General features: G+C 31.2%; 2 protein-coding genes across 2 annotated transcripts in view; both read right to left on the bottom strand.

The window, feature by feature from the left end:
- Positions 1–5,225: 5,225 nt before the first annotated feature.
- LOC137807119 (putative E3 ubiquitin-protein ligase RHA4A) lies at positions 5,226–6,062 on the bottom strand. Its single transcript, XM_068607580.2, has one exon. The coding sequence runs from the start codon at positions 5,938–5,940 to the stop codon at positions 5,428–5,430; it is 513 nt and encodes a 170-aa protein (XP_068463681.1). The 5' UTR covers positions 5,941–6,062; the 3' UTR covers positions 5,226–5,427.
- A 1,317-nt stretch (positions 6,063–7,379) lies between these two features.
- LOC137807121 (Ankyrin repeat family protein) overlaps positions 7,380–13,510 on the bottom strand; it is a 16,173-nt gene continuing 10,042 nt past the window's right edge. The window contains 6 exon segments of the mRNA XM_068607582.2: positions 7,380–7,723; positions 7,862–7,940; positions 8,028–8,078; positions 8,159–8,172; positions 8,174–8,218; positions 8,323–8,377. Of these exon segments, the coding sequence (XP_068463683.2) occupies positions 7,913–7,940; positions 8,028–8,078; positions 8,159–8,172; positions 8,174–8,218; positions 8,323–8,377 (193 nt within the window). The 3' untranslated portion in view covers positions 7,380–7,723; positions 7,862–7,912.

Raw genomic sequence — 13,510 nt, 5'->3', positions numbered from 1 at the left:
GATTAAATGAAATATTCTTAAATGATATTTGACTTTTTCATGGTGTTTGAGGTGAAGTTAGACAGATATATGTCTCTCTTAACCCATTTTTAGAACTAAAAAAGAAAATGAGTTTCAACTAAAATTATATTATGTATACGTTAAAAATGAAATTGTATAAAAATTAGGTACACCAAAAATATTTATTGAAATGGTATCATATTTATATATTAATATAGATTATGAAATAGAAATATTTTGAATTTGCATCGATTGTTGCATCAATTAATTAACTTAATACTTAGGAGTGTTTTATTGCTACTTTCATATATGTCTATTATTGCTCTTATTTTATCATTTTTTTGGTAATATATTATTATCAGTTTATTTATCTAAAATAATTTTTTATTAGATTAAATTAATAATTTAGAGGAGTGATGATAGGACAATAGACTAATAGTCAATATACACTTTAATATTTATTGCGTAACATTTATAATTGCATGAATTGTCATAAGAAAAAAAGAGTATAATAATTCCTTTTAAAAAAAGTATAATTTACCTGAAACTAGTAAACACAAGGTTGGTTGATTTATACAAACATTATCATATACATTTTTTTTTTAAAAAAAACATTTTTTCTTAAATTAAATTAATTTATAAAATTTATTATATTGTAATTTTAGAAAATAAATTTAAGGCTAATTCATCTTGTAAAAAAATAAAGTTTGTTTCTATTTATATACACTATAATTTGGTTTTAATTCTCTTCTACGTGAGATATCTAATATATTTCTTTCAAAAACATTTATATATTATATATGAGAGTAAATATTTATAGATATAATAAAAGACAGATACTATAAACTCAAAATACTTCATTAAAATAAACTTTAATATGATATTGAGAATCAAATTTAAGTTTAATTATTTTTTATAAAACTGACCTACATAGAATAATTTGTTACATTATCTTTAGTAAACATGAAATATCTAACCAATGTTGTTGGATAACTACGTGGATTATAACTTTCAATCGTTAATGATAATTAATGATAGTAATGATGATAATGGTATAATATTTTGAAAGATTAAATGTTGATTAGTAACGGAAAAAAATTAGGGACGGCACCATCTGGTTTTGCATTCTTTATAAATCATACAATACCACACTACATGCAGATACAGACATATATCTGCATAATTATTTTGAGTGAGAAGTTGAAGATAACGTACTAAGGAAATATAAAATGGCGTTTAGGTATCTTAAGTTGATATAGAAAGTTGGAGGTTCTATAATATTTGTGATTAATTATCATTCAATTATTGATGTGACATATATATTAAACTGTAGCTAGAATAGCCCCACACTAAAACACAACACTTAATTAAAGTACCCTACCTTAATTTTAAATGAGCATAACCTAACTAATTTAATTTTTTTCACAGAATAAGTAATTTATTATATTTCAGAAGAAAGAGAGATGCTACTTCTATGTAATATTTTCAATAAAAAGAAAAGAGAGAAGAAGAGAGCTAGGAAAAAAAGTGTCTAACTATTAATTTACGGTAATTACTTACACTATAACTGTCTAACTAAAAGTGTACATTAAAATGAAATGTTTTCATTAATTTTTTTTATATAATAATATATTGTTCTATTTCGTTATATTTTATTTTATTAACATTGATCATCATAAATCGTAAAAGATCGAGAGTAATTTTGACCTTTTCCATATAAATGTGTTTGAATTGGGTGACTAACTAAAAATTCTAATTAAGGATTAATTGGTATATTTATAGATGTTTATTAGAAACAAGTTTAATCACAACTTAATCTGAGTTATTAATATTCAATTAATATCATAAATATTTTTTCATATTGTTAATATTTATTTTATTTTAACCACCTAAAAATTAGTGTAATAAATACAATAAACATCTAAAAATAAAAAATATATCTGAATTATCATAAATTTTCAAATATATTTATAAAACTCTGTATATCTATACGATTATAAAGACACATGTTAAACAATAAATATATTTTCAAGAGAATACTTTCAACTCACTCGATACTTATATTATTATACTTTGATCTGAGTTCAAGTAAGAACAACAACAATTTTTTATTGTAATTAAACTTGTATTACTGCTATAAATTATTACTTGTATATGGTCTTAAAATTTTAATATTTAGTAATAAATTAAGTATGAGTCATAAACTTTTCTTTAAAGTTGGTTTTGAATAGTTGATTTAGTGAACCTCTTTTTCTTGGAATGACTTTAGATTAAATATGATTTGGTGGTTCTCCCATCTTTTTACTTTTGTTATTATCCCAACTTAGTGTAATCTTGCTCATCATTTTGTTTGCTGCAAAAGCAGGGCAGAACAATATTTGTGATCTCTATTCAGCTGTTGTTGAAGTTTCGTATTTTTTAATGTCAGCACCCACTTACATTTTCATCTAAGAAAGCAAAATGTCTCCATCATATAACCCTAATCGTGATTAATTAACAATCTTCTACGACTTCCTTTATCTATGGTTACTTGTAATTAAAAATTAGAATATGACGTCCATTTGAATTTTGCACTCACTTGTTCTTTTCTTATGTCACTAATATCCATTATTCTATACTTGCTCAATAAATAAAGTAATGAATCGTGCTTTATTCCAAAAGCTAGAGAAGATTTCATGCTTTTAAATGTTACAAGAGGATAATTACTTAAAAGATGATGATAAATACATATATATTTTTGTCACGATGATGATAAATAAATATATTGAGTATTATTTGAACTTATTTTGATAGATACTCTTTTTATTGGTTAAATACAAATATGGATATGTGTAATATTTATTTATTTTTAACTTGTATATGAAGATGATGATAGTTACGTATATATTTGTTTGATCTTCATCCTTATACTTGTTCTAATTGTTGTCTTTATTCTCATACATGTATTTGTTTTAATTTATTAAAACACTCATAATTTATTAAAACACTCATAGTTTATTAAGTAATATATAAAATTATATAATTTTTCTCTTTTCTCTCTAATCTACATTTTTTTCTTTATTTGATTTCATGTTCAACTAATGTATTAGCATATTACATTTCAAGAAATACAGTTTCATTGAATTAAACTATTTATAAACACACATTCAATTATTCTTACTATTTTTTAATATTTTTTATTTATTTTTACCTTTCAATCTCAAATGTTTAATCCTTAGTTTATGATATTATTTTCTCTATTCTCTTTGACCTTTACTTTTATTTCATTTAAAGAATTTTTGTTTTTCTACAAAATTTTCATTAACTTTTCTTTCAATAGTTTAATATTTACTAAGTTTACTCAAATATTTAATGTATATATTTTTTTATAATCTTGATTAGACATTTTTTTCTTTATGATTTGTTCAAATAATATATTGTATTTCAAAAAATATAATCATCAATTTCATCGAATTAATACATTTGATTTTTTTTTATTATATAATTATTTGATTTTTATTGAATTGTTATTTAACATTTTGAATAGATATTTACACAATCATAATAATTTATTTTTTAATATTTGACACTAAAAAGGTTTATCTTTTTAACATTGATATTTTTATAATATCATTTTCATTTTTTATTTTTTTAAAAGAAATACTGAATTAGTGGTGGGTGTAGATATTATTGTGATTTTTATTTTTTTATAAAAATATATTTAAATAATTATTGAAATAGGAAGAAAGGTCTTGTTGATAAAAAATGTTATTTAGACAAGTCAAAAACACCATTTTATAACCTTTCAAAATTTCTCATTCTCTTATCAACACACATTTTAGTTTTTCCCTCTACTTTTAATAATTGTAATCTAGAACATAGTGTTGGGTTGTAAATATATTATGTATGTACCAATATATTTTTTACCCAATGAGAAACAAGATGAGAGAAAAAATTTATATTCATAAAAAAATAACTAATAATAGGTTGATAATCATGTACTAGATTATAACTGAAAAAAAAACATTTTTACTGAAATTGATTGGTTAAATTATCGTGGTAATCTAATGAATTTTAATTTACACTTGTCAAAATAACATTTTCTAAAAAAAAAAAAAATCTTACTTTGACAAGTGGATATTAAAATGCACTAATTCACAACCTTTCAAACTTTCTCCACCTCCTCATATGAGTTCATCTTTCATTAAAAGATAATTTCTACTTCTACTTTTAACAATTGTAATTTTAACAATTGTAATATAAAGTAATTCGGTGTTAGTTTTCAACATATGAGATAGATAGGTAGCATCAACACTTTTTATTATATTATTTTATGAAATGCGCCTAAATTTCATTACTCACTCTACTCAGTGGAACTACATGCAATGCAGCACTTGATAAATAAAAGATGTGTAAAAAGAGTCTCAAAAGGAAAGGAAGAACAATGATCCTCTGATGCCCTTTGTGGGGTGTGACTCGAGAGATAGATCGAAAGAGAAGGAAGAAAAAACGAAGTAAATGAAAGTGAAAGATGTGAGGGACACTGTAAAGATAAAGGAGAAAAATAAAATACAAGAGAAAAAGAGTGGCTGTGAAAGGACAGAAAGAAAAAGAAACATGAGAAAATGAAGAAGTGAGTGATGATATTTACCTATCGCTCTTAAACCTTTGAAATAAAAAGCGATTTGTTTTTGCAGAGCAAATGGGTATTTTCAAAACCGAACCTTTATACTCGGTTATTGAAGACTGTCTAATCATTTATCTAATCTACAAATGCGTTTTATTCCTCCAAGTTCTGATATAAGAACTGCTTCTACACATTCTAATGGAAGAAACATGTAAAACAAAAACTCCTGTGAAGAAACACACTGAAGATTTTCCTTAGAATGACAAAATTATGTAATAAATGAAACGAGGTATAGTAATGTTACCTGAATCAATCATCAGGTCTTATGTTTAATTTTATCTTGAGACTTACACTAAAAGCTGGTTTATTTAACAAGTTCCATGCCTCAAACCAGTTCAACCACCATTTAGTTCGAGTTCCAACTGGTTTATCTAACCATCCACGTGAATCGGTCACCAAACAGATAAACCAATTGAATTAGCCTATTCAATTTGATTTGAACAACATTAATTTTCACTTAGAGACAGCTTAAATCGTGATCCAATTAATCGTAGTATATCAGAACAAGAAAGCAATTGTTCCTTTTACAGTAATCAGAAACCATAAGAATCAAAGAATCGAAGAGGGAAAGAAATATAAGTAAAATGTGAAAAATATATGAATATATATACAGAGAAGGAGAAGGTAGTGAATGTCCTAGTTATTTTGTTGCAGCAACATATACATAAGAGGATAGAGGATACAAGGGTAAGGTGAAGATAACAAATAATGAATATTTGGCTAAGCTATTTTTGTGCACAATATTCTAGAAAAAAAAACAACTAACAAGGTAGCAAATCATCCCCAAAGAGATAGAGAAGTCTCTCCACAGCCCAACTAGGCTGAGGAGGAGGCTGAGAAGTGGCGGAGTTGTGGTGGCAGCAAGAACTCAGCAAAGGGGCTCTGCAGAGTGGACAGGTGGGGTTGTGATTCTCGTGCTCATGCTCCAACCATCTGTCTATGCACTCTCTGTGGAACACGTGGTAACAGTTCATGAGCTCCCGAACCTCGTCCTCCACCTCCAGCTGGTTGAGGCAAACCGCACACGTGTCCTCTGTGTGTGGGAGCCTCTCCTTAATCTCCCCGAAGGTGGTGAGCACAAGGGTGCTGTCCCTGTCTCTTGTGGTCTGAGGACAAGATTGAGGTGGGGTGTCTTCAGAGCTTGTTCTTGTGTCGTTGATGAGTGTGAAGAGGAAGCATAAGACCCATCTCAGAACTGCAATGATGAGAGCTGCCTCGTATATGGCCTGTCCTATTGTGAAGCCAGAGAGAGGGTCTTCAACGTAGAACCCCATTGGAAGCAGCTATGAAGATGGATGGAGGAAGAAAATGTATGTGAGAGAGAGAAGAAAGGGAAAAGGGGGAAGTTGTAATGAGTTCTGTGGCTTTTTTATAAAGCCCAGAAGGGAGTGGTGCTATAGTGGAGCCTGTTTCTTTTCTTTCTGCTTTCTCTTTGCCTTTCCTTTTACTTTACTTTCACTCACTTCTACGTTCTTTCTTGTTATGCTTTTTCAAATTGAAAAATGTCACTTTCATTATACAAAATATACTAGTTCTACAAAATATACTAATTTGATCATTACTATTTTAAAATTACGCAATTTTAAAAAAAAATTACTCTTTCAAATTATGATTGGGTTGTCAATTTATGAGTACTGTTTCAAATTATGATTGTTTTTTTTTGTTATTGTTTTGTTAAAGATTATCCACCGTCCTTTGGTGATTAAGAATAAAAGGTCACCGACTAGTCCTTCAGACTCTACCGCGTGTCATCAGGAGGAGTGTGAGGTATGGGTTAAGCCATGCTTTTTTAGTAAACAAAGAATGAGATGGTTATTCACAGCTAACACAGTTGCGTCATCCACTATCAAAATGGATCTTCCCATTCTCTATTAATTAGCATTGATGTCTTTTTGTTTCTCTATTTTTAGATATAACACTTCTGCATGGCATCTCAAAGAATTACAATCAACTCACTTTTTTTAGGAGTATAACTTCTGTACTACCAGGGTGTAAAGAAATTTACACTGTAATCTAATTATAGATTTTTTTATATAATAAATTGGTTAGACTTTTATAAAAAAACTATCATCTTAATTGTAGATATTTACGCACTAAAACTAGGTGTGAATGGGTAAAAGGAGAAAATAAAACACGGTTTCAAATACTTATTTTAATGTAGCAAATCAACGTGCTTTAAAGTTGAAAGTTTCTTGAAACATTGGGTGACATAATTGCCTTTTAACTTTGAAAAAAAAAATTGATTAATGAACTTTTCGATGCCATCAATTTCGGGCATAATTGGATTCAGTTGTTAAAATAATGGGATTTGTTAGGTGAAAGATAAAGGGAACAATAGTCAGGTTGCTTTTTCACATGATCATGAAACGTCATAGTGGTCCCATTGCATGTGTAGATTCCTAACATCCTACTCGGATCCAACCTATGTACAGTTCATTACCCCATTTGATTAAGAAGTACGATGAACATGACAAACAGGAAAGGGTGCTCTTAGTGGAGGAGCGAAAGTGCCGGATTACGCCACAAAGGGAGAGCACCACAGTCAACTATGACTCATTGCTTGCAACAGAAGAGAGAAGAAATTGCAGGGGCATGAAATGGGATTTTCATACCACATCATACCTAAAAACCTTTTAGTTTTTAGAGTTCCTCATTTATGACTGCATGCGGTGGAAGAAAGCAAGAAAGCTCAGCTTAATAACACATAGAAGCATGCTAAAAGAATGCTCTGATGTCCATTAACCAAAGAAATTTACAAACTGGACACTGCCTGATTTGAGTCACTGATAAAGATGTGTTATTGCCAATTCAGAAAGATGAATTGAACTCCATCTCTGTCACGGTTATACATCATAAGCAGATATTTTTTGTTCTGGCAACGGAGAACTTTTAGACAGTGGTAATATTTGAAGCTCTCTTTGGGGAGCACTGCGTAAAAAGATAAGAAATAAAAGTAATAGATTGTTCAAATGCTTTAGACCATTGCTCCCCCTTCTTCCATCTTTTTTCGCATTTTGTATTGCAATGTAGCTGGTGCACAATCTAAAGGTGTTTCTCCTGAACAAAGAAACAGTCGGTTAGGATTTTCATACAGCAATTTTGCTGCGTATTTTATATTTTTGAGATATTTCTTACAAAGAACAGCAAAACAATAAATTAAGCGGCTGAATTCTGGGAAGGGAAAAGATCAATTACCTTGTGCATTCTTGTGCTCCAGGCTTGCCCCCGAATCCATGAGAGTGAAAACTATATCAGTTTGATTGAAGACTGCAGCCTACAGAGGATATTAAAATTGGTGAACACCATATGATCAAGAAAATATGCAAGCGCACAACCATGGGCAAAAGAGTGAGACAGGTACCAAATGTAATAAAGACAGTCCTTGTTTGTCCTTGTAATTTGCATCCACACCCTGCACATTTCAGAATCCATGAATACTACTTCCAAAAATATAACCTATAAAGGTATGTGTCTATTTTGAAAGTGACAAACCTCATTAAGAAGTTTCTTAACAGCACCAATGTCACCATTTTTTATTGCTTCTCTTAAACCCTGAAAGCGTCACAGTTAATTCAACATATGATTTTCAGTTCCCAATATCGTTTTGCACAATGTAGAGAAGTAATTGTTTAAATTTAAACAACAAAAACATTTACCTCTCCACTAACTTCATAATCACTTTGAGGTCTGTCTGAGGTACCATTCATAGAACTGTAAATTTACATCATAAACTATCAAATAATAACATAATAAGAAAACACTAAAGAGCAAAATTAATTCATGAACTATGATGCAGGGATATGATGCTTATCTGATACAACGACAATATGCTTATTTTAAAAATAACAAAAATATGATACATGCCAGATACACATTTAAAAATTTACAAAAATTCTAAAAACATAATAAATATATAATTACAATTGTGCAAATACAAATTAAAATTACATTTCTTAGACATTGTCAAAATATTTTTTTTATGAATATTGACATCATAAAAGAATTAGTGCTTCATAGATTGAATTGATAAGTATCAGTAAAACATTTTAGAGTATCGGATACAAATAAGTGACAAATTAAATGCATGAGAACTCATGAATTAGAGGTCAACAGCCTATGAGCTTAGCTTAGGCATAATGAGACTCGTGATTACTTCATAAATGCAGTATCTTGAAGAAATGTCAGTATATTAAAAAAACTAAATTTTCCAGATGAATGTACTTCATCTCTCATATTCACAAGGAACATAAGAATAAATAGCAAACAACCATTATGGTATCTAGGCTAGATTATAATTCCAGTCCAGAATATTCCAACATTAATCCATTCCTTAATTTTCTAGGAATTGCTTGCCTTTTCAGCTTATGGGTTTCGGATGACAGGTCAGGGAAAATGCCTATGACTTCCCAGTTACCATCTTAGCCAAGGAATACTTAATATACGATAATACTGTTAGAATCTTGTAAATATAGTAACGTGTATATTAAGATTAATTAGATTGATTCTATATATATATATATATATATATATATATATATATATATATATGTTATTAGTCTAAAATATGGTAATTGAATACTTTTCTCCCATAAATTCAATAGCTCCGTTATGGTCTATACACACAAAATTCATCATATGCTCTCTTGATCTAGAGCCTAACAAATGCTGATTCCAAGATATCACGATAAACCCACTGTTCATCAGAATCTTTTTTATTTTTTCATCAATGTTTTGGCATCTCTATTCTTGCCACCACCACTAGTCTTTTCTGACGAGCAACCACACCATGGACTTTGTCTCCTCAAGACTACTCTATTCCCACCAAAGGTTGAAAATGCACCCATGCACACTGCCTCTACCCATGTGTGTTTCTCCCACAAGCTGCCAAATCCAATCTGTGCGACAACGCATCTAGTAGTGTCTATTCCTAACACTATCAACTGGGATTTGTTCATCAATCTTTCTTCTATTTAGATATGGTCTCGGTTTGGTGTTTGGACATCTCCTTGCGACTATTTTATCCCATTTTTTGCCATTATTACTATTTGGCATTTTCTCTCTTCTTGTTGACTAATGGCTACCTCTAGCACTGCGAAGTTTGACACTTAGTTTTTTACTAGTCATGTCACTATATCACTCTCATCTGAGCAATTGGATGGTAAGAACTACTTCTCATGGGCTTCTCATTGAACTTTGGCTTATTCAAAATGATACACATCTCACAAAAACAAAATAAAACTTTTTCCTCAGTAGATCATCCTCCATGGAAGAAGGTCGAACTTAGTTGTCTTGTACCATCTAAGCCACCATTAACCCATCTCTTCGCCATGTACTACACACTCACAAAACCTTTAAAGCTATTCAGACATAGGCCAAACAACTTTCTACAACTCTATTAGGATTTTGAAGATCTCATGACCATCCATAGGGTTGTCAGATTAAGGATTCTATGTTAATTCATTTGGCAAGGTCTCTGCTTCTACTCTTGTAGCACAACTTCAAAATCATTAGAAGTTTTTCATATCCTCGGCCCTATATGATTTACCCATAAAGTATTCTCATGTTTGTGCTCAAATCCTAGGTAGCCCCACGGAAGCTATCATGGACAGTACCTGGGCGACTCTCCTTCGTGTTCCTACCAAAGCTTCCTTTGAATCTTAGCCCCTTCCTATTTCACTTGACTCTTCTAATTTAGTCTCTAACTAACATACCTTTACTACATAAAGGGGGCAAAGGAGGACCTTGATGCAAACATTGTCAAAGGTTGGGACACACAATTGATAAACTTTGCATGGTTAACCTTCTTGAACTTTCTAGGTCGCTCAGAGTTCTAGTCCTCCTCTTTAGCTTCGACTTCTCTGTTGATTTTTTATTTAGTCTCATCACCTTTCTATAACAACTTCCTGAAATGGTACGAACATCGTTAGGTTGGCTCCATTGCTACTATTGCACGAAATAGTAATTCCTACGATGGCATCTCACACTTTTTAGGCTCTTGGGTCCTTGATTTTGAGTCATCGTATCATTGGCAATAAATTTATTTTTTCTTCACTTACTACTTTTGGTTATTAACCCTTTGTCACCATGGTAAATGGTTCTTACACACAATCCCGAAGTGTTGGTATTGTCTATCATATTCCTTCTCTTTCTATTCATAGTGTCCTTTATGTCCCTAGGACTTCCCTTAATTTATTGTCCATCAATCAACTAACACAATCTCTTAATTGTGTCATTTTTTTGCTAAAGATTACTTTCTTGTAGGAGCAAAGAACGTGGGTGAACAACTAACTTTAGATGTGAGACTCATAGTCTCTATTAGCTCAATAGGCCTTATCTTGTTGGATTGGCAACAACATCCCCATTGGTTCACAATCAGTTAGGATATCCAAGTCTTAATAAGTTGAAACAATCAATCCCTAGTCTTTCTAAGTTAGATTTTTGTGAGTCATGTTAATTGGGTAAGCATAACCAAAGTTCTATTTTTAGCCGCACTATTAGTTAGGCTTCGTCCCCTTTTGTTTTGGTGCATTCAAAAGTTTGGAGTTTGAGTAGTATTTCCTCTACATTAGGGTCAAGACATTTAGTTACTTATATAGATAAGTTTAATTGTTGTATGTAGTTATATTTATTGAAAGATTGTTTAGAGTTATTTTTAATTAAAATCAACAATCAATTTAGTACCCATATTCACACCTTATAAAGTGATAATGAACGAGTATCGGATTACTCAGTTTCACACCTTATGACGTCTCATGGTGTATTACATCAAACATGTTGTCCTCATACTCCAACAAAATGGAGTTAATGCAAAATTGACATTTTTATACCACACGAACTCTTCTTCTCTGCTTTCATGTCCTTTATCATTTCTTCGGTAATGCAATACTTATTACGTGATATCTTATCCACTTTGTGTCTTCCTCCATTCTAAAAGGTAAATCCATCAACAAGTTCTATATCTTTACCACTCTCTCTCAATCCTTTACCATCTCGGGTCTTTGGTTCTACATGTTTTGCTCATGCTCTTGACTCTAGGATTTACAAACTCTCCTTGGTCTCATAAATGTGGGTGTCCAAGATCTCAAAAACGGTACAAGTGTTATTCTCATACTCTTCGCAGGCATTTCATCTTTGTTGACGTCACCTTCTTTCAAATGGTTACTTTTTTTTGGCGTGAACCATCTACATCCAAAACTTCTTCAATTACGACTATATTGGTACATTTTTGTCCTCTGAAGGAGTCTCAACTCCTTCCAGATCCATCTTCACCTTTTCAAGTCTATCAACACTGTACCCATCCTATGCAGCTGCTAACTAGCACTAACAACACCACAAACTCACCTTTGGAGCCAACTCATTCATCTCATCCTCCAGTCCCGACTCCTGAGTAAATAATTTCTATTACTCTAAAAAAAGTATACATTCTACTCATAAACATGCTTCTCCTTATACTTTTTCGAGTCATTGTAATGTTTCTACTTTCTAGTATTCTTGTCTTTCTTCCTTGTCCTCTTCTTCTATTCCTAAGAATACAACTGAAGTCTTTGTCCATCCAAGATAAAAATAAGCAATAATAAACAAGATGTTTGCATTATAGAGAGCAATAGGACTTTGAACCATGTTCCTCTACCAACAAGGAAGTCAATGGTTGGTTGGTTATAGGTGTATATAGTCAAGGTTGGTCAATACACAACAATGGCCAACTTAAGACTCATCTCATCACAAAAAAGACTATACTCATATCTTGGATTGGATTATGGGAATATTTTTTCTCCCGTTGCCAAGGTGCCTTTTATGCGACTACTCTTGTCTATAGTTTCCATTCATCATTGGCCTCTATATCAATTGGACATCAAGAATTTTTTTTAAGATGGTAATATGCTTGAGGAACCTCCTTGCTTTGTTGCTCAACAGGAGTTTTTTGGTCTTGTATGTCAATTGCAAAAACCTTTATAGGGCCTCAAACAACCATCCAAAGCATGGTTCAATAGATTCAATATAATGATTCAACAATTTGCTATGACTAAGAATGAGGTTGACCATTCTGTTTTTAATCATAGTTGTATCTATCTGGTTGTTTATGTTGATCATCTCGGCATCACAAAGGTGGAGAAACATCTCTTCAAGCCTTTTCCAAATGAAAGATCTTGATATCACAAAGGTGAACTACCTTATTATTACCCTTCCAAATATCTTATTCACAATAAGTGTAGTAAGTCAATTCCTCAACTCTCCATGTAAGGAATATTGGAACACAGTGACTCACATTGATCAATACATTAAAGGAGATCTAGGAAAGGATATTTTGTTCAAAGACAAAGGATACACTTGAGTTGTCAGATATCTTGATGCATACCAGGTAAGCTCCACCATTGATAAAAGGTCCATTTCTAGGTTTTGTATATTTGTCAAGGATAACATTGTCTCTTAGAAAAGCAAGAAGCACAATGTTGTAGACAGGTCCAATGCGGAGGCGGAGTATGAACTATGGCTATAGCCAATCAAGAGCTTATATGGCTCAAACAATTGCTTTAGGAACTAAAGTTTGGGAAAGTTACATAATTGTCTCTTATATGTGATAACCAGGTCAACATGTACATTGCCTCAATCTAGTATTCCATGAAAGGACGAAGCATATTGAAGTTGATCATCCCATCATATCCACGGAAATAACTATTAGTTTTGACAATTCCCGTGATCAACTAGTAGATATATTCAATAAGTCACTAGGGGGTCCTCGAATTAACTACATATGAAACAAGCTTGGTGTGTATGACCTACATACTCCAGCTCTAGACGAGAGTTTTAGAATCTTGTAAATATAGTAACGGTTGTTATTAGGAT

Source organism: Phaseolus vulgaris, chromosome 3 (genome assembly GCF_051622355.1).
Source record: "Phaseolus vulgaris cultivar YP4 chromosome 3, ASM5162235v1, whole genome shotgun sequence".
NCBI lineage: Eukaryota > Viridiplantae > Streptophyta > Magnoliopsida > Fabales > Fabaceae > Phaseolus > Phaseolus vulgaris.
The sequence above is the reverse complement of the archived record's forward strand: the minus strand, read 5'-3'. Positions and strand labels throughout refer to the sequence as shown.